Consider the following 22003-nt stretch of genomic DNA (forward strand, 5'->3'; position numbering starts at 1 on the left):
GACAGGTAAGCATGGACTTCCTAGTATCACAAGAGACCAAAGCAGACAGAAGAAATCACTATCAAATCGGGGTCAGTGTTTGGGACGCTGCCTGACAATTAAAAATAAACTGTAGATACAAGAGTAAGAGACACAGTTTCTAAATATGATAAAGAGCCTTAGGGGGAAGATAAGAAAAACACAGATGGTCTCCAAATGTAACTGCTGCTAAAATCTCCAGTGTGGTTGGGGCCTGCACAAATAAATGTGCTAATATTTAATATTATATACCAAAAGTGATACATAATATCACAGAAACGTGTGAATGTTGGAGCCAGAATATCTGGATTCAACTCCTGGCTCTGCTGTTGACTAGCTCTGTGACCTGAGTCAAGTTCCTTAAGTTCTCAGTGCCTCAGTTTTCCTACTTGAGAAAGGGGAACATGGATAATAACGAAACCCTCTATCATAAGGACATGAGGATGAACTGAGTTACTATTTATAAAGTTCTTCAAATAGCGCTCAGCACCAAGCAAGTGCTATATAAGCGTTTATTAAATAATATAGCCTCATCCTTGGCCAAATGCTTATAGGCAAAAACCACAAGGAATGCAATCTGAAGTCTGCCCCGAGCAGAGAATGAATGCCCATCAATTGCCCCCTGTTGTCTCAGCCACTGTTCTGGGCACTGGGATTAAAGCAATGAGCAAAACAAAGTCGCCTTTCTGATGGAGTGTGTGTCTTCTAGGGCAGGATGAGACGCTTGTGCGACGAAGCTCACATAGGAGTGACTCATGGAGAAAGCCGAAATAACCTGAGATTGTTTTGCTTGAGGACATTTCAGAAACTAGAAGGCAGCAATCTTGAATTTTCTCGGGATGTCTTACAAACAGAATTCCAGATTATTGATTGATTGATTGGTTGGTTGGTTGGTTGATTCTTTTGCTTCCACTGAGGACAAAACCAGAAGAAACATGCCCCCTTTGCATATAAGCACTGTGGTCAGATACGGACAAGAGATCTCCCACAGAGCACAATCTAATGCTTGGAACGGACTGCACTTGCCTACTGTCTAAAGCAACCACAACTTTCAATTAAGAAAAAAAACTTATGTAAACTATTCACGTCCTTGGACATGAACAAGCTGAGTTTCTTGACCTTCACATGCACTCCTGCTTTCTTAGCCTCTCCTTATCCTAACTTGGCTTATGTTGCCCTTCATAGTCACTGGAAACATTCTAACCTTGAATGACACCAAATCCATATGTAGCGATAGAAATAAAACCCCGGCCAGGGGATAGAAATAAAACCCCGGCCAGGGCCGCAGAGGGAAATGAGCAGGGCAGTACCTCGGAGGGGCGCGTCGGCATGACTGCCGTCCAAAACTTCCAAAAAGTCTTGGGTACACGTTGTGCTGCTTTCGAGTCCAAAGTGACTGAAGGAGAGGGTAATATGATTGACTATAAGAAAATAGAGAGAGAGAGAGAGAAGGCTATTTAATAAAGTGCTGGTACACAAAACACACAGGGAGAGAGATGTTAACCCAGATCCTTTGACCTGCATGGAAGCAATGAATCTGGAAGATGAGCCCAGGGGTACAGGGTGTGAAGGGGAAAAGTAACAACTGCTCTGCTACAAGCTTTCCTCTGAAGAGTGACAGAAACGACATCTTTGAAAATGTCGACAGAATCTGAATGCAGGGACCTGTAAGAGGACCCCCGGGTAGGCGTACTTCTTGGCTATGGGGAGTGTTCCAGACATCGCTGTGTTCCTCTCAGAAACATCCTTCTCAACACAACAGTGTCCTTAAATTCTGATTTTTCACCTGTGCTTGTAAATCAGGCACATTCTTCTCCCTGGCACACCAATCCTAACACTCCCAGAGTGACTTTAAGGCCTCAACTCGGGACCCAGAGTTTCAGTCATTTATAAAAAAAAAGCTTTAAATTACTTGCAGAACAGTATGTGCATGGGTACATCCTCCTTTTGTTTTTCTTTCAGGGTCTGAAATCTTCAGAATAGGATCTTTTCCTATTACTGTCTTTGAGCCAGTGAGATCTTCCCTCTAAATGCTTTACAACTCTTTAGAAATTATCCTTAGGTGCAAAGCTGTTGGACCCAAGGTGGGGTCTTCATTATCTAAGACTCAGTTCCTGGCTGGCTGGCAGTGGTTTTTGGCTAAGGATGGCATCACCATCCCCCGAATCACATGCAGGGCAATAAAGATATTCTTTTGTTAACTCTTAACATCCCTCGGGAAAATGTTAGAGAATATCGAAGCCAAACTTTTCATTTTTCAGATTAGCTAATGGGGTCTCATTGGCTTAAGCGAATTTCCTGTTATCACACAGGTCATTAATTACACAGCAGAGTCAAGCACTTAATGCCTTTCTCACGTTATGTCTCAAATCATCAATTTTTCCTGAAAACTTCAAGGGTGGGCAGGGCTCATTCAAAACAGGATCCTTCATGGCCCCAGGATCACCCTCCTTGTGGTGACTTCGCTTCAGGCCTTAGGAATCTCCTCATTTTCTCTGTAAAATGTGGATGTTAATCCTTACCTCCGGATGGTTACCAGGTCAGAAAATAAGATTCTAGGATTCTAAAAATAAAATAATATAAGCACTTATTAAATGTTTCTCCATGGCCTGTGCTGGGATGTTTTTAATACGTGCATCGCTGAAGAGAACAGATTTTGTAATTAACTCCCCACCTTGATTGAAGACCAACAGGCCCCAGGGCATTGCACCCCCAAACTGAGAGCTATTAATTTCCAGGCTATGGGTCCTGTTACTCATTGATTCATTTAGCAGCTGCCTTCAGCGTAACTGCACTCAAGACACAAGTATCAGAAACTATTTTTCCTTTTTTTTAAATTGAGTTATGTCAGTTTACAATGTTGTGTCAATTTCTGGTGTACAGCACATGCTTCAGTCATACATGAATATACATATATTTGTTTTTATATTCTTTTGAGCTCCTGTAAGATCTTGCATATATTTCCCTGTGCTATACAGTATAAACTTGTTTATCTATTCTATATATACCTGTCGGTATCTGAAAATCTCGAATTCCCAGTCTGTCCCTTCCCACCCCCATCTCCCCTCACAACCACAAGTTTATATTCTCTGTCTGTGAGTCTGTTTCTGTTTTATATTTAAGTTCATTTTTCTTCTTCTTTTTTTTTTTTTTTTAGATTCCACATATAAGTGGTATCATATGGTATTTTTCTTTCTCTTTCTGGCTTACTTCACTTAGAATGACAATCACTAGGTCCATCCATGTTGCTGCAAATGGCGTTATGTTGTCATCTTTTATGGCATTGTATAAATATATCGCAACTTCTTTTTCCAGTCATCTGTCGATGGACATTAAGGTTATTTCCATGTCTTGGCTACTGTAAATAGTGCTGCTATGAACATGGGGGTGCAGGTGTCATTTTGAATTAGGGTTCCTTCTGGATATAAGCCTAGGAGTGAGGTCTATTTTTAGTCTATTTTTGAGGAGTCTCCATACGGTTTTCCACAGTGGCTGCACCAAACTGCATTCCATTATTTTTGCTTACCCCCCCCAATATCACATGCCTGTCAATTCAGCTAGGTTATAGGTTTCTGCTTTGCTTCCATTGCTAGGCCTTGAAATTTAAATAAATAAATAAATAAATAAATAAATAAATAAATAAATAAATAAATAAAATTAAGAATAAACAATAAAAATTACTTCCTACCAGATTAGGAAACACTTGTTCTCGGGCACAGCAGGAATTGAGACTTCCAAAAACAGAGGAGGAAGGCCATCAATTGTTCACTCAGAGGACATAAAAACATGAGTCACAGATGGACTTTCCCACAGACACGCTCCATCCTGGATTTTTTTTTTCTGTTACTTACATGGAGGCTGAGCTTGAATGGTCCAGACACAGTTCTGATTGTTTGGATAGTTGGCAGGAAACAACGGAGAGGATATAGTGTCGGCAGAGCTGGTGAGGATGTAGCTGCCACAGGCTGAGAAACACACACACACACAGGTCAGATACATCTGGTTTCTACTGGCTCTACAAGACAGTTACTTGATGAATGAAAACATAAATGATGTTTCCCAGTTTCTAAAATGTCAAGGAAGCCCTCTGCCAAGGAAGCTGCACATAAACCGTGAGAAAGTGGGAACACACCCTACGTTTACAACGGTATTCTTCAGTTACAGGAAGTGGGGGTGGCAAAGGACAGTAGGGTCAATGGCTACAGATTGTCCGAATCAGTCAACAAAACTCTGGCATTGATTCACTTACTCTGCCCACTGGTAAATGATAGGCAGAGGGATAATCTCTTTATGAACAACTTCTTTTTTAGAAATATAAATACTCCATTAAATGAGACTTCCCAAGGGCAGCTGTATATCATCAGGGAAGTTGCAATGCTCTGCAGGAGTAGAAGACCGGAAGCCAGCTGGGGTTAAGAGGCTCCTCGCAGAGGAGACAGTGGCTGAAGGAGGAATCTGGGGGTGAGGAACCGTAGTCCAGGGAGAGGGCAGCTCCAGCAAAGACAGAGAGGGGGTAAGAGCTACACCACACAGACTTGGCTGAAGTGCGGGGTGCTTGCGGAGTGTCTGGGTGAGGCTGGAAAAACATTAGGGCAGATTCTGGGCCTGTGGGGAACATCCAGAGAAGCTTCGGCTCTGTTCCCCAGTCAGTGTGGAGCCAGGACAGACACTGGAGCACTGAAGGTCATGATCAGAACTCGCCATTGTAGGTTGCAATTTGGAGGAACATGGGAAAAGAGTGGGTGAGATTGAGGAGGATGTTATAATAGCCCAGAAAAGACCTACTGGGGATTTTTTTTAAACTATGAAGCAAAACATAAGTGATTAATGAAATGAAAAGAAAAAAGTGTTAAGAAACTATTCTTTCTTTGAAAGAACTTTGCAATCTGTCTTGCTCCAAAATCTAAAGTTGCGTCTTTGAGAGAGTTCAATCCAGAAATTTATTCCTAGCCAGGGCTCTTTACTATGGAACACAAGCAAGTTCACTGAAACAGACTAAATGACTAAACAACCACACTTATTTGAGATGAAAGGATCATCCGAATAAAAATCAGAGGTGTAGGGAAACCGACAGCAACCCCTCCAGCTCTGGGTTCCATCCCTGACAGGGAGATAAAGGGTTACTCTCTGAAAATCCCAGATGAAAGGCAATGGAAGAACTGAGAAATGATGATTTAAGGAAAAAAACGATGGATGGAAAACAACACTGATTCTTCACTACATTGAGGGTTAGACTCTGACTCTACAAGAAAGTCTTATTGTTTACAGTAGTTTGTTTCTTAGCCTAAAACCTTGGATAAATGCTAGATAATTTATTTATGAATGAATAAATTTGGATAATCACTTCTTTAATAGTATCTCTAATAGTAAAGGTACTTTTAAGTATCATTTTGAAAACTTGTTTGAGAGGTCAGAGACCCAAAGGAAGTTAGCATCATCTAAGTTAAAAAAAGGCAAAGTTAAAAGTATGAACAGTTACAATCATTGCAACTCATAGTTCTGTTCTGCTGAAATTGTTGCATGTTAAGTACAAAGCTGGGACCAATTTCTGAAGACTGATCTCATTTTATTGCAGCACCAAGAGGGACCCTTAAGAACAGTTTGTGCCTCGGGGAGACCCACATGGTACTTGCCTTGTCTGAAGCGAGCTCGGAACCCCCTGCTCTGTCCGGAAGGGCCAGACTGAAAGCGCACGAAGAGGCTGTTCCCTGTAGAGATGACGGGGTTACTCAGCTGCTGTCTTCCACACACACCAACAAGGCGGGTGGTCGCAGAGCTTAAGCCATCAAATGCCTACAAGGAAAGACAACAGGGAACATGGTGGTTCAGAATGCCAGATGGGCATGTACGTGTTTCCATGGACCATCTGCACATTGGTGAGCTTGTGGAAAACACATTGGCAGGATCTAGTGCTTTATTTTATTGCTTTGTGATACAGTTCCATCATTGTGTCTGAGTATTTGGCCATTTCTAGGGACATTCTAGGAATTCCGGTAGGAGTTTCTGTCGGAGAAACTCATCATTGGATGGCTGGATATCTTTATAAATGCCATCCCTTTTGTAATAGAAAAGAACAAATCTGACTCCATATTAGACCTGTTACTTTGGCTTTAATCCTGTGCCCTGTTTTCTAGGATTAGTCTTGCTGGTTCTGCACCTTTTGTAAAAAACAATGTTGCCTAGAGCCTGAAATATACAGGAGAGCCTATTCTCAAGACTGTGACAGTTAGGGATATTAACACTTTTGCACTTCTACAAAGATAACAAGTTGCAGAATGGAAAATAGTATTTGTTTTGTTGGAGGTTTGCAGGGACACCATGACCTGACCCACATGGACAGCTGCAAGAACGAAGGATTCCAAAAACGAAGAATTCCTACACCAAGAAGTCTGCACCAACCAACCAGACCCCCTCCCCTTTTTTTAGTACAAAAAGAGCCTGGATTCTGACTTGGGGAAGATAGTTGTCCAAGACATTAGTCTGCCATCCTCTTAGTCTGCTGGTTTTCTGAATAAAGTCATTATTCATTGCCCCAACACCATGTCTCCTGATTTATTGGCCTGTTGTGTGGCGAACAGAATGAATTTGGACGCAGTAACACTTTCATCACTCTTTCCCTCCCCTCACTCCAGTGCTGTTACATCATGGGCATATGCACAGCATATGTTAAAATATTTGATGCAAGAATGAGTATAGGAGCAAATAGATAAGAAAAAATGAGTTATCACTGACTTTCAGAAACCCAACATTTGCTGCAACTTCTTGCTCTTCATAGAGTCATGGTTAAGAGGAAGAGAAATGGTAGAATTCTTTCAAATGATATAATGATGTGAACCTGATTTAGAAAATTATGTCATTATTAAAAATAATATATATATATATTTATATATTTATATATATTTATATAAAACCACTATATATATATATATATATCTATATCTATATCTATCTATCTATATATATCTATCTATATCTATATCTATATCTATCTATCTATCTCAGGCTCTGGTCTGTCCTGTTCTGTACTAGGACTTAGCTGACCTATAGATGCCAATGGAATAGTTTATATTACAGACATACAAAACTGCTGCACTGGTTGGCGAAACTGAAATTTTGCTCATTTCCTTGTGAGTTTTTTAGTGCTTTTACATGCAAACTGGGGGGAAATGAGTTCTTTCCTTTGGATAATAATAATAATAATAGTAATAATAATAGCAACCATTCATTAACTGCTTACTATGTGCTAGAAACAGGATTCAGCATTTCACATATACGATCCCATTTACTCCTCCCAAGATTCCCTCCATTTTCAAGAAGAGGCCCACTGATGCACAGAGACCTCAACGACATGACCAAGTCACACAGTTCCTAAGAGGGAGCAGGACATGTTGAGCCAGACAGCTAGATTCTAGAATCGAGATTTAAACCTTTCATTTCATCTAGTGCAAGATATCAATTAAACTCACCAACCACTAGGGTGGGATTAAAGGTATGAAGTTAAAATATGACTTTCATGCAAAATAAACTTCCATTTATATCTCATAAGAACGTCTTGGGGAAAAATAGAAAGTTCAGGGATTTAATACAAGGAAGGTACACACAGATGACTCTGGAATACCTAGTGAAGATGATACTCAGTGTTCTCTTTAGCACAGAAGTATGATGGGGAGAATATTCTCAGTGTAAGCACATGAATCAAACAGCAAGAGGATGTTTAACTTTTTAATGAAAGCTTTTACAATGATGAATTTTAAATAAATGTGGTTCTGGAGCCTCATTTCTTTTCTTTTTTCTTTTTCTTTGCATCATTTAACGTTCTAATTTTATCTAGTTTTTTTGGAGGGGGAGTAATTAGGTTTATTTATTGGATTACTTTTTTAATGGAGGTACTGGGGATTGAACCCAGGACCTCACACATGCGGAGCATGCACTCCACCACTTGAGCAATACCCTCCCCAACAATGTTCTAATTTTAATTCTAAACATTAAAATTGATTTTATTCAACATTTAAAGATTGATTTAAAAACTAACTTGTATATTCTTAACCAATTCAAAATATAGTTTCCAACCTAGACTGCTTTTTTGAACACCTTAAATCGGAGCCAAAAGAGTATACGAATGATCATCACAAAACCTCTTACTATGTTCACACTTCAACCTGCTCTCAAATATTACCACCATTGGTTTAATCCAGGACTTATTTATCTCTGTACTTGGTTTTAAACTTTCTTAAGTTTAAACTTAATAACAACCTAGGATTTCAGTAATTTTATATTAATACTAGCTTGCTTTCAAGAATACCTTCTTAGAACATCACAGGGGTCTACAGAATATACCAATGGACTCTTGGTCAAAACTACTTATATAAGACTTCTTGTTTCTCTCAAGGTGATTTGTTTGTCTGAAACAGCATTTCCTAAACTTGAGTGGAACTTGGGTTCTATGAGGTTTATAGACTTCCCCAAACAAACCCACAAAAAACACCACCACCAACAACACACACAGATTCAGAGGAATTTTACAAGTCCACGAACCCACAAAGGCAAGCCTCTTGTGGTTCCCTTTATTTCTCTCCACATTCAGAGGTCTAGCGAGTAAGTAGATATTGTACCTTCCCTTTCTAAGCTGTCTTTTTTTCTCTCAATGGCTGTACTCTTCTTACGGCAAAATAAATAAGGTAGAAAGTTGAGGCTAGAACCTTCTGACAGTCCCGTGAATGAGCCATTCCCCTAGAGGCTCTTTGAAAGAACACGTCTTCCAGAAGGACTGCCTGCTTCCCAGCCCCTCCCACCCCAGAGAGCCTGGAATTACAGGACTGTGGCTGAAGTGCATATGGCTTGGGCATTGCTTCACAAGGAAGTGATCCAAAGTAGGTTCCCAAATGTCCCTAAATCAAAATTATATACCAATGGCACCCCAAGTTTGATTAGCATGTTGTAATTTTGTAAGCACCAACGCTGATACCCTAAACTAGTCCTCAACACCATGTGACTTTTTTTTTTTAGTGAAGAAAGTGAGACCTCACAAGTGCGCTATTAAACTACCGTCTCATCACTACCGTCTCATCCAATGGAAGGTGGTGACAGTGGAAACTTTGATCCAAGATCATACAGCTAGTGAGTGACACAGCCAGGAACTTGATTCTTCTCTCTCCAAATGCTACACTATGTCATGTTACTTCTCTTTAAAATGTGTGTGATGGTCATTAAGTTATACTTTCATAAAGTGGTAATTAGGAAGATATAAGACCTCAGGTTATCAAGGAGACCACTGGGGTCTTTTTTTTTTTTTAACAGTTTGGAACAACAATTCTTTTATTTGAGAGTGTTCCTAACACTCATAAGCTTTAATTTATACAATTATTTTTAAAAACTGCAGGGAAGAAAATACAAGAAAACTTACTATTTTTAAAATTCTAAATTCATAAAAAATTATCAATACATATTTCCTTTACTTTCATTTAGTTCCCAAGGCCGAGCTAGCAAATTATATCATTACTGGCTACACATACAACATCTTCATATAACTTATGTCTTATTTAAGTCTGCTGCCAAGAGTTTCCTAGGCCTGGGAATTGACTTTCTGATCTGTTGCTTAGGTGGTAAAAGTCACAGAAATACACAAAGCAACAAAACCTGTACATCGCGATGAACTCATTTCTAGATAACACTAGTAAAATAAATTTTTGCAATTCAATCTACAAAAGACGAAAGTAGCCACCATCCCTGGGAGTTCCAACTACAGGGGCTCTAAACACAGAGGCAGATCTGGTTAAATGATGATCTCATTTCTACGAAAAAGTTAATCAGTGTCTTTGCAAAGTATCCAGAGTTTTGTCAGATTTCCAGACACCAACACATACATTCAAAATACCTAAACTTATCTTTGTCAGACAAAAATAGGAGGGTTTTTGAAAGAATAGAACCAGGCACATAACAGACAATAAATGTCTGCTGTATGAATAAGTAAATAACATACATAAGAGCACATGGGCCTCTGAGAACAGAGGACTAAGGCTGAGGAAAACCCAGAGTTAAGAAGAAAAGCTGTTCTTTCTCCCATGGATTGGGGTGTATAAATGCAGAGCAGGCATGAGAGTGGGGAAAAGGCTATTTACAGTGGGAAAAAGGCTATTTACATTGGGGAAGAGGTCAAATGGGCTGTTTTCTGGGCCCAAAGGGCAGGGGAGGAGGCTTCAGTCAAGGACAGGGGCCATGCCACACACACAGCACCCAGGTGCCTTCTCTCTGGATGTCCTGGGTGTTCACCAGAACGTGAGAGAACGAAGATGGCAGAAGACAGATGGAGGACATCAGAGCCCTCCCCACATCCCAGAGTATCCAGAACACGTGACATTATGGTGCTATCAGGGACCCTCTACACCCTGAGCTGTAGCCGGAAGTTAGAACTGAGCCAAACATTTATGAATTTTAATGCCTGACACTTTAGAATGTTAAGGAGACTTGAGCAAATGTCAACCCTTTTTCAAGGGTTGACATATGTCAACTTCAGCACAAAGTGATGAGGAGAAAAACCATTCAAATGAGAGACCAGCATCGATTCCTGAAAATATTTATAGAGCCTATGGTCAGAGTCCAATGACTGGTAATTTGAGAAGATAAAGGAGCCAAGCAGAGGGAAACTTTCACCTTTCCATACACATACTGATGATGGAAATATGGATTATTTAACAGCATGCATTATTTAAAAGCAGGTGGCAGAATTCCTTTTACAGAGAAGAAGGAGGTGTTCATTTAGCAAAACCTCTTCACAGCCTCCTGGAAATTGACTGACTGTGGTTGGAGAGATGTTGTGGTGTGTTACCGTGAACAAGTCTCTCTCCTTCTGTCCTTTGCCTTCCTAATCTGTAAAATGGAATTACTGTGAGGATATAGCTCATATTGTTCATCAGATTAAATGAGTTAAAAGACATCAAGTATTTAGGATCATTTCTGGCACATACTACATACGTAATAGATATTAGCCTCTGCTGTTAAAGGAGACTGAGAGACAGCTAAATTGCTGATTAAGAAATGAATAAAACATTGGAGGGAGGGAACTAGAAAGTCATGGAGGCAAAGACAAAAAGAGGTCCAAGGTGGAGGTTCACCCAGCAATATGGGTGAGGCAGGAGCCTGCATTAGAGACATAACCCATGGAAATTACCCAGTTGGGAGGCAGGGGTTGGGGGTGGTAGGCAACCTCTGACTCGGCTCCCAGTGATTCATGCCTTTGTGCCATTTCCTTCCCTGGAGTGTGGGATGGACCTAATCACTTGTTTCTAATAAACAGAATAAGGTCCAAGGGATGGGATGTCACGGCCATGATTAGGCTGTGATGCATGGACTCTTCCATCTGCTAGCACCCTTTCTAGCTGGCCCTGCCTCTCTCGCTCTGTACTGCCGGCTCTGATGAAGCAGCCTGCTATGTTGTGGGCTCCTCCACGGAGAGGCCGGTGTGCCACGGAGCTGAGGGAGGCCTCAAGCCAACAGGCTGCAAAGAACTGAATCTGCCAACAGCCAGGTGAGATAAGGCCCAGCAGGTGAGCCACACCCGGGCTCCCGCCCCACGGAAACTAAACCTGTCACTGTTTTGAGTCCTGAAGTTTGGGGACAATTTTTTCTGCAGCAACAGAGAACCAATATAGGGGGCATGAAATGAGGGATTGAGGAAGGAATGAACATTGGATTTTTTAGGGCAAAAATGTCTCATATCACATGTTATCAACTGCTACACTGCCCTTTGCAGACATCGCCTGCCAGTGACTGAAATATCTAGCCAGAATCTGCTGCACAAAAGAGCCTCCTGTGTTTGGGACTTTGGAGAAATAAAGAGGCCTACTTTCCAACGTTCTCTTAACAAGGGGCAGAGAGGAAGGGAAGAGCCGTAAGCAGCAAGTGACAGAGGCCTTGAGATGTTAACAAGAAAGGTACATGGGGGTGACCACCACACCTCTGCCTCCTCACATCTCCACTCAAGAGCCCCTGAAACTATTAAGGGGGATGATGGGTTTCCTAGACCTCTGAGTGTACCCTTCCTCACCTGGAGCGATCAACTGTGTCAAACTCTCCTGAAGGGACCAACAATTATTCATGGAACTTAGTGACTTGGAAGTCACTGGAGGTCTAAGGGGTTGCTTGGGTGTAATGATGGGGAAGTTGTGGAGCAGGTTGAGTTGTGGGTGCTAAGGGGGTAAATGTAGATGGTGTGGCACCTGTCTCTCATTTTTGAGACATGGCTGGCTCTTCTAGGGTTGGAGTCAGGAGTCACCAAGGTGATATGAAGTGCCTGGCATGAGACATGTACTCACTGAACGTGTTACCCTTATGGGAAATTCTGTTGTTTTCTTTTTTTGTTTCTTCCTTATTTCCATGGGCAGTCAGGCTATCACAACTTGTTCAAGAATTTATAGGATCCACTGACATATCAGGTTGAGGTGGGGATGACAAGATAGCCAGTCTAGTTCAAAAAGAGCAGTGATTTTTTAAACAGCTCTGTGTTCCTCTCCAAATGTCTTCCTGACAACATATACCCCGCTCCACAACACAGCTTCAAAAATACTCACAAAGTGGAGTCTAAATGTCCATCGACAGATGAGTGAATAAAGAAGATGTGGTATACATACACAGTGGAATACTACTCAGCCTTAAAAAAGAATGAAATAATGCTATTTGCAGCAACATGATTGACTCTAGAGGTTATCATACTAAGTCAAGTCACTCAGACAGAGAAAGACAAATACCATAGGATATCACCTATATGTGGAATCTAAAAATGATACAAATGAACTTATTTATAAAATAGAAACTCATGGACGTGGAAAACAAACAATAGCTATCAAAGGGGAAAGGTGAGGGGAGGGCTAAATTAGAAGTTTGGGATTAGCAGATACATGCTACTATATATAAAATAGATAAACACCAAGGTCCTACTGTATAGCACAGGGAACTATATTCAACATCTTGTAATAACCTATAATGAAAAAGAATATGAAAAGGAATACATATATATGTATATAACTGAATTACTACTCTGTACACCAGAAACTAACATAATATTGTAAATCAACTATACTTCAATAAAAAAAAATTTAAAGGAATGTGTACAAGAATGTTCATTCCTATAAGGGATGCAAGAGCACAGCAGAGGAAGCAATTTAAATGCACATTAACAGTAGAATGGGTACGTGACTCATGGTGCATTCATAAGGTGGAATCTTATATGGGGGCAAAAAGAATGCATTAGATCTGAATGCATGCAGTGTAGACAAGTGCTCAAAACAGACTGTTGGATGAAAGGAGTGAATGGAAGAATATGTTATGTAATAAAAAAGAACAAACCTGACTCCATATTAAACCTGTTCCTTTGGCTTCAACCCTGCACCGTTTCCCCGGCTCAGTCTTGCTAGCTCTGCACCTTTTGTAAAAGAATGTTGCCTAGAGCCTGAAATACACAGGAGAGCCTATTCTCAAGGCGCTGACCTTTAAGGAAATTAACATTTTTGCCCTTATATAAAGATAACAAGTTGCAGAATAGAAAATAACATTTGTTTTCTTAGAGGTTTTACAGGGGCACCATGACCGACCCACAGCCTCAAGAACAAAGGATTCCAAGAATAAAGAATCCCTACACCAAGAAGTTTGCAACAACCAACCACACCCCTCCCCTTTTTATTTCTTTTGGGGGAAAAAAAAAAAGAACTTGGAGTAAATATGGTAAAATACTGAGATTTAACAGGTAGGATTTTTTTTTTCCTGATACACTTTACACGCATTATGTAGTTGATACTTTCCTACATACTTAAAATATAATAGACTTTTCACTGAAGAAAAGACAATCTACTGTTCAGCCATAAAAAACAACAACATAACGCCATTTCCAGCAACATGGATGCTCCTGGAGAATGTCATTCTAAGTGAAGTAAGCCAGAAAGAGAAAGAAAAATACCATATGAGATCGCTCATATGTGGAATCTAAAAAAACAAACAAAACATAAATACAAAACAGAAACAGACTCATAGACATAGAATCCAAACTTGTGGTTGCCAAAGGGGAGAGAGGTGGGAAGGGACAGACTGGGAGTTTGAAATTTGTAGATACTGACAGGCTCATGCAGAACAGATAAACAAGATTATACTGTATAGCACAGGGAAATGTATACAAGATCTTGTGGTAACTCATAGCGAAAAAAATGTGACAATGAACATATATATGTTCATGTATAACTGAAAAATTGTGCTCTACACTGGAAATTGACACAACATTGTAAAATGATTATTACTCAACAGAAAAAATTTTTTAAAAAAGAAGACAATCTATATAAAGGAAATAATGCTTGCTCTTCACAGTATTATTATAATAAGAAAAAATAGAAATAACCTAAGTGGTCAGTGATAAGCTAATATTAATATTAGTGCTCCCATAGCTGAATATAGGGACAAAGAAATTATTTTTAAGAAGTGTATTAAATAATGCTTAGTGAAAAGGGCAGGATACAAAATGATGTGCGGTATTACCTTAACTATCTGCCTGTGTATAAGTGTGTATGTATGTCTTTGCGTGTGTGTGTTTCTGTAGGAGATAAGCCATGAGCATGTTCATAGTTTGTCTCTGTATGGCAATATTATGGGTGGCATCAATTCCTTATTTTTCTTCTTTTCTGGATTTCAGAAATTTAGTATGAGGAACATGTGAAATAGCATACATATTTAAAATGTTTAAGTGTTCAGATCCCTACAGAGATGTGAAACCATGCTAGTCAGATACCAGTGCTGCAGTTTCTAAACCATATGGGTGGATTTTATAATGCCATTTAATCTAGTCTTCTGCTGCCTGATGGGAATGTATCAAGTTCACTGGATACGGCTTCTGTTTGAAGATCTCCAAGACGTTTGTTCGTTGGCCAGTATCTACAACTGTAGTCCAGACCTGTCTCCAGGCTCGCATATCCGACCGCATTCCAGAATCCCTGCTGGCATGTCTCATCAACCCGGGAAGTCAAGGTCTCAAAATGGGTCCTCTCCCATTCCTCCCCCTAATGCCTCCTGCACCTTCTTTTCTTGCCTCAGTAAATGCCAGAACCATGTACCCAAGTGCCAAACTATTTTAGTTCACTTAAACGTTTAAAACACTTTAAGTTTAAATCTCTCAAACTCTAGGGACCCCTTCACGTCTTGCCTACATCACTACAGCAGCCTGAACTTTCTCCTGCTTAATTCTGTGTCCCCCTTTAAGACAGCCTCCCAACAATTACCACTGTGCACTGTGCTTTCTAAAATGTAAAATCCAACATGAAACGAAGGCAGGGTATGCCGATCAATTTTAAAATCGTCCTAAATAAAGACAAGCAATCACTGATGCTTTGATTAAGAACCAAAGAACAGTGCCAGATACAGGGACAGCACGTAGCCCACAGCCCCTCCCCTACGACCAAAGCCCTGGCGGATGGAGTGACCCGTGATCCCCTCCCTGAAACGGTCATCCCTCCCAGGACGAAGCACATGATGGAATGGGGGAAATGAACATTCGCTTCCTCAGTAATGTTTGTATGATCGTTTCTAGAACCTGGAATATATTCCCTCAGATTGTGGGAGAGTTGGAGGTGGGAAAATATTTCTACTGCATCTTTTATCTTCTTATCCTACTAAGTTTCCTCTTGCTCAGGGAAAAAATAAACCAACTAAACGTGTGAGTTAACGTTAGTATAAACTGGAGTCAGAAGAATCCGTTTCCATTCAAAACCACAGCACGGTTTGCATTCCCCATAGTAAGCCAATGCTTTACCTCAACTTCAGAGTTAAGGTTTCCATGCAGACAAAGTATGAACATACGCTTTTCTTTTTCTTTTCTGCACTGTCACCTTTTTCCTTCTTAACTCATTTGTGAGTCTTCTAGAAGGTATCGAAATAACACACTTATGAAGTGAAAAAATTCACTGAGATGATATATAGAAAAATGTGTGAAAATTTTTATATTTTACGATTAAAAAAATTAAGATAAAAATGAGTCTTTTCATGAACTCATCATGATAGTTACCTAAGGGTCATAAATTTTAAAAAGATAAGTTGAGACCTTTAACATGGTACCAATAGTAACAGAAGCAGTAGTGGTATTAACAGAAAAACCAGGAGTAGCTAACACTGATATTTGCCAGATAGTGTGATGAATGCTTTAAGTCATTTTTAAAAATTCAATCTTTCTTGCAAGTCCATTTCACAGTTGGTAAAACTGAGGCTCAGAAAATGTAAGTAACTTGCTCACAGTCACACACTGAGTAGTGTGAAGCCAGTGTCCTGTCTGTCTGCCTGGGTGGATTTCAGAGTGGTTGGCACCTGTCACACATTCCATCCCACTGAACATGCACGGGATTCCCAGCGTGGCTAACTTAGCAGACTATAACACTGTAACAAAGGGCACAGTGTACCTAACGCTGAAATCCCTGCTCCCTATGCTCAGGTCTACTCTTGGATTCAGACATAAATCCAGCCCGTGCACTTTCCTGGTCTAACCACAACCTCGTTGGACCGGCGTGGCCTCTTTTGTCATCTTGCCTGTGGCCTAACTGACTTTCAACCTGGTCTTTACCCTGGACTTCATTTTAAATTCATTCTCTCGACACACGTCTACTGCTTGGATTGCCTGTAAGGTTATCAGGGTAAAAACACGTGGTGGAAGATAAGATCTCAGGGTACAGAAGAAATCATCTACATCAGGGTGAAAAGTCGATACTGAGGATGACAGTCCGTGAAATGCATTTACATGTATATACGGTGCACAGCTGCTAATGCAATTCCCATTTTGGGGGTGGGAATTGCTCCAAGATACAGGAAATACTAAGTGATCGGGAGGGGAATCCGTTAGGAAATCATCCAAGCTGTTAAAGTCATAAATGTAGGTAAGGAAGGAAGTGGAGATATTGCTCATTAGAGCAGCTTTTCTTGGGGGTGTGAGGGGAGGAAGCATCGGTTTCCTCAGTCAGTGATAGTTTCTAGCTGCACTCGTCTGAAATGAAACACCAAATTCAGTTCACAGCACACATCCAGTGTCAGGACTCTGTCACTCCTATTTCTTTGTTCTGCGTGGTGGCACTCCACCTTCAAATTTTACAGGAGACAGTAAACTCTGATCATTTGCAGTTGCTGCAAGCTGGGACTCAAAGATTCCTGGAAATGTTGGTATGAAAAGAAATCCAAGAAGCTTGTTTAATTTTCACAAATAAACAAGCATTTAAAGAGATTCGGAGCTGAAAGACAAACAAAACAAAACCAAGCTTGTGCCCACAGATTAAGAACAGTGGCTTCAATTCAGTTATTCTTTGCTTTGGGGATGAAAAGTCTCAGCACAGCTTTTGGTAACTAAGTTGGCACGGGGAGGCAAAACGGCCGAGAAGGTTACCCAAAGCAAGCAAAATAAATCATTTAAAAGAGATTTACAATAGCCAAGACATTGAAAATAACCTACATGTCCATCAACAGATGACTGGATAAAGAAGACGGGGTGTGTTGGGGGGGTGATGGAATACTACTCAGCCATAAAAAAGAGTAACATAATGCCATTTGCAGCAACATGGATAGACACAGAGATCATCATGCTAAGTGAAATAAGCCAGACAGAGAAAGAAAAATACCGTATGATATTGTTTATATGTGGAATCTTTAAAAAAGTCTCCAATGAACTTATTTACAAAGCAGAAACAGACTCACAGACATAGAGAACAGACTTAGGGTTATCAGTGAGGGAAGGGGGTGGGAAGGGATAAACTGGGAGTTCAAAATCTGCACCTCTTGGGGAGTGACGAAATGTTAGGCATCTTGATGGTTTCATAGGTGTATACATCTATCAAAATTCATTAAATTGTACACCTGAAATACGTGTAGTTTACTGTACAGAAAGTATAACCACAATAAAGTTGTTAAAAGAAAAAAGATTTTCAGAGATCAACCTCAAGTATCAAATGGAAACTAAACTTTCTGTGGTTAGAAGTTAAGGAGAGAGGGAAAAACGAGAAAGAGACAGAGAGAGGTTGATTTCTGTCATGGATTTATTTGTAAAACAATAAATATTTTACAAAGAACTGTTTAAGAATTGTCTCTTTGAGCTGAGCTCTGTTATTCCTGCGTCTTTGTGCCTGGTTTTGGAAATGATCGATGTTTTAAAAGGAAACACATCATGGGTAGAATCTTTGAAAAATAAAACAAGAGATGGATCCTGTTGTTCCACACTTGCCCCGTCCCACCCTGTGCCTTACTGTCAAACAACATGAACAGCAACAGACCCTGCAGCTTTGGGGTGGGGTGGGGTGGGGGGAATCTGGTTTTCTTCAGTTCAAATCCAATGCTTTGCTTTCTTTCTCCTAGATCAGCACAAAAAGCTTCTGAAAGAAAACCATTACTCATCATGTGCTCCTTTTTTTTTTTTTTTTTTTTTTTTTTGCACTAGGGTCTGGAGTCCGCATGTATATTTTCTCCATGTGAGAGGCTGGGTCTGGACTGTGGTCTGTTTGCTTTTATCTGCTTCTTACTGATTCTCACAAGGCGGACATTCCATTGTGCTGAGCAAAGAGGATGCTGAAATCAGAGGTTGGAGTCTCCCGGGACCCGTCGTGCTCCTGGTCTGACTTCTCTCTTCCCGCTCTCATACTGAGCTGTAACCCACGTTTCTCAGAGATCATTAAGAGCTTGCAGAGCTGCATGAATTTAAGGCTTAGAAGAGTACCTCTCATTAAGCAATTAAGCTGTCAGTCGCAGTTCACGGTAATACTCAGCATTCGTGAAAGGAAACATAATGGAGTCATTTTCATGCTGACCATATGGGAGTCCTGCCTAGCCGGTGGGTCCCACTGCTGCCTTAGCAAGAAATACTCACAATGTGCCATTCAGGAGAGCCAAAGGTCAATCACGCCAGCCACTCAAAAGAGACTGGGCAGGGAGTGTAAACACATTACCAAAGTAGTTGAAACCTGAGTGGAAGCTGAGTTTTCTGATTAGTTTCCTCCCCGTGATGCCATCCCCACTTCAACAGAAGTAAAAAAAAAAAATCCAGGTACACCAAAAATTGACACAACATTGTAAACTGACTATACTTCAATTAAAAAAAAAGAAAGAAAATCCAGGTTCTTTCTTTTTTTCATTATAGCAGCATGAAATTCTAGAAAACATACTTCTGCGATGTTATCTAAGTGGGGCTCAAAACAGTGGGATCGTATGTCAACAATTGTGCCAGCTGCGCTCAACATGTTCCCAAAAGTGTCGCCTGCAATTTTCCACTGAAGCGTCGATCACTGTAGGAGCAGAGGCCACAAAAATTCACGTGTTCCTGCATTCAGCCACGCATCTATTTCTAATTTATGCCTCATACAGACTGACGCCGTCGGCGTACAAAGACGGCTCCTATGGGCTTCATGAAATGGGACAGAGGCTGGCTATGACTGCTTTGTTGTAAAATTTGCATTTGTTTCTTCTACTGGCTCAAAATTTGGCCTTTAGTTCCACAAAGCCAAGTGACGATGGCTTGGGTTTCCCTTGGGCTTACACTACCTCCACTTGGGGCCACTGGGGAGAAGACCGACCACAAGACCAGATTCTGTACAGCAAGTGGAGAGTGGATATGATGCTTTCCCCACTCCCAATAGACTTGTGCCCTGGGGGATGAGCAAAGCTTAGCGCTGGGGAGTCAAACTGTGGCCTCCAGAAGGAACCCACTGCTGACATCACCTGACCCTTAGCGTGTTTCTCCAGCTCCCCCCGTCTTCCTACCCACACACACAGCACCGAGCTGGACCCTCTCACCCAGATCTCCCCTTCCTGTGTGGGTTCCCCAGGCAAACTAAGACTTACACAGGAGCCAGCTAAGGCCCTCAGGCCATGGAGAGAGTGAGTGGTGGTGCTGTGCCTGGAAACGAGCACTTAGGAGCGTGCGGTACAGAATGGACACCACAGATTGACTGGATGCAGGACCCAGACCCCCCGACTTCAGAGCAGACACACTTTGCACCTTATATTTGAAATCCTTACGCTTTTCCCAATATTGATAAATGAAGTGTGGGTTTCTTTGTTTGTTTGTTTGATTGACTGATTGATTGATTGATTGATTTTACCAAAACATGTGTTCTTGCTTTAGGTTTCCCTGCGTTTTAGTGCTGGTCCTGCTTATTAATTTCTGCCTGGTCTTGAGCCTGATCTGTCTGCACCATGATTTTCTAATTTTTCAAAAAGCAGATGACAGTGAATTATCTCTAATCTCTCCTCTATGAATCTAACATTCTATGTTATCCAGGCATTTATGACGATAAACATAATGACTGTTGAAATGAGTATTTCCATTTCTGACAATCCAAACAGTTACGGGAGTTTTAAAAACCTGGTGGCTGGTCCCATCCAAGCATAATTCACCTTGGTATTGAATAATACACTTGAGCTCTATTTAAAATCCCATGAACACAAACATTATCTGGCAGCATCATTGGCAGTGGAATATTTTTCTCTTTGCTAATGACTCTGTCTAAGTAACAGGACCAAGAAATTAATGTGAATGTCTCCAAAATGAATGACTGGTCTGTATGAACTTAAGCCACAGAGATATTATGTAAAATACTGGACTTTAGAATACATTTCACATCCAGTGTCCATCTAGCTATAAAGATAGATGGCTGGTGCCTCAATGCCTGCCTTCATGAACCCCTGGACAGCTAACTATAAGTTGGAGCCAACTTCCAGCCTCCCCAGTACACTGCCTGCCCTGTTCCAAACCTCTGCAGACCTCCCATCCCCATAATTGGGTCCACTTGGCAACCGCACACAGCAGATCCCTGCCCCAGCTTATCTGAACAGTCCTTTTTTTCCACATTTCTTTATCCTTCTGTAAAGGTGAGTTACAAAGCTTACAAACAAAAACGACTGAGCTCGTATACGACTTCTGCATTTTTCCATATAAATAAATTTGCAAATCAGAAAAGAAAGCTTATGGTTGGCCACGTGCTCCAATTTCTCACTCTGAAACTATGAAATTTATAGGACCAGTCTGGCCCATCCTCAGGTCTCTGCCCCAATCACATAATTCATCAGTTACTCCACTTACATCTTACACTCAGCTGTTTTTTGTTTTTGTTTTGTTTTGTTTTTGGTACCAGCATCCTGCTCTCCCAGTATTAAGGCTTCTTCACCACTAAAAAAATATTAACAACTTTCCACTGACCTTGCCTTACCATAGGCTATAACCCTTTATCCCAGGATACCATTCACTTCTTTAATTCTGGGGGAAAGCTAAGAAGCCCCTGCATCTCCTAAACCCATTGTGATGAGGGGGTTCCCACTACCACCCACACCAATCCTACTCCTTACATCAAAGACTGACCCCGGTGGCTTTGTTCCAACCTCATCCTAGTGGTCCTCCGCTGGATTTGATACCTTCGCTCACCCACTCTTAAAATTGACTTCCCTCTTGGCTTCTTGCTACCACTCTCTTCTGCTTCTCCACCAGCTCCTCGAGTACCCATTCTAAGTCTCCTTTCCCTTTGTTTCTCCCTCTTCCCCCAAAGGCTGGGGTTTCCTAAGAGTTTACTTGGCCGTTTTCTCTTTACAAAATAACTCCACTATGTGATCACATCCAATTCTGTGCTTTGAACGACCAGCCAAATATACAGACTACAGACATTATTCTCAAATGGATCTGTCCAGCTCAGACTCCATGCACTGATCCCCTCTGTCAAACTCTATAAGGAACACTGTGTAGACCTTTCAACTCAAGTTTCCAAATCAAACTCCGTAGTCTATCCCTTTACTCACTTGCATTATTAGTCACCCATTCTTCAAGCAAAGAGTCTTAACTCTTCATCTGTATCACCCGCCCCACCCTCCACCATGTAATTAGCCTCCAAGTGGCTACACCAACATAAGGGTTTTTTGGTATGTCCTTTCTCTCCACTCCCAAGGCCACTGCCCAAGGTCTTTCTATAGCTTCCCAAACAGCCTTAAGACCATCTTTTTC

At 41.0% G+C, this 22003-nt stretch overlaps 1 protein-coding gene across 1 annotated transcript in view; it reads right to left on the bottom strand.

Moving 5' to 3' along the window:
• CUBN (cubilin) overlaps positions 1–22003 on the bottom strand; it is a 266340-nt gene that overhangs the window by 117911 nt on the left and 126426 nt on the right. The window contains exons 32-34 of the mRNA XM_072954876.1: positions 5652–5811; positions 3870–3983; positions 1329–1439 (exon numbers count right to left, since the gene is read on the bottom strand). Coding sequence (XP_072810977.1) covers positions 1329–1439; positions 3870–3983; positions 5652–5811 — 385 coding nt within the window. The remainder of the gene's footprint in view (positions 1–1328; positions 1440–3869; positions 3984–5651; positions 5812–22003) is intronic.

This window comes from Vicugna pacos, chromosome 35, assembly GCF_048564905.1.
Source record: "Vicugna pacos chromosome 35, VicPac4, whole genome shotgun sequence".
NCBI lineage: Eukaryota > Metazoa > Chordata > Mammalia > Artiodactyla > Camelidae > Vicugna > Vicugna pacos.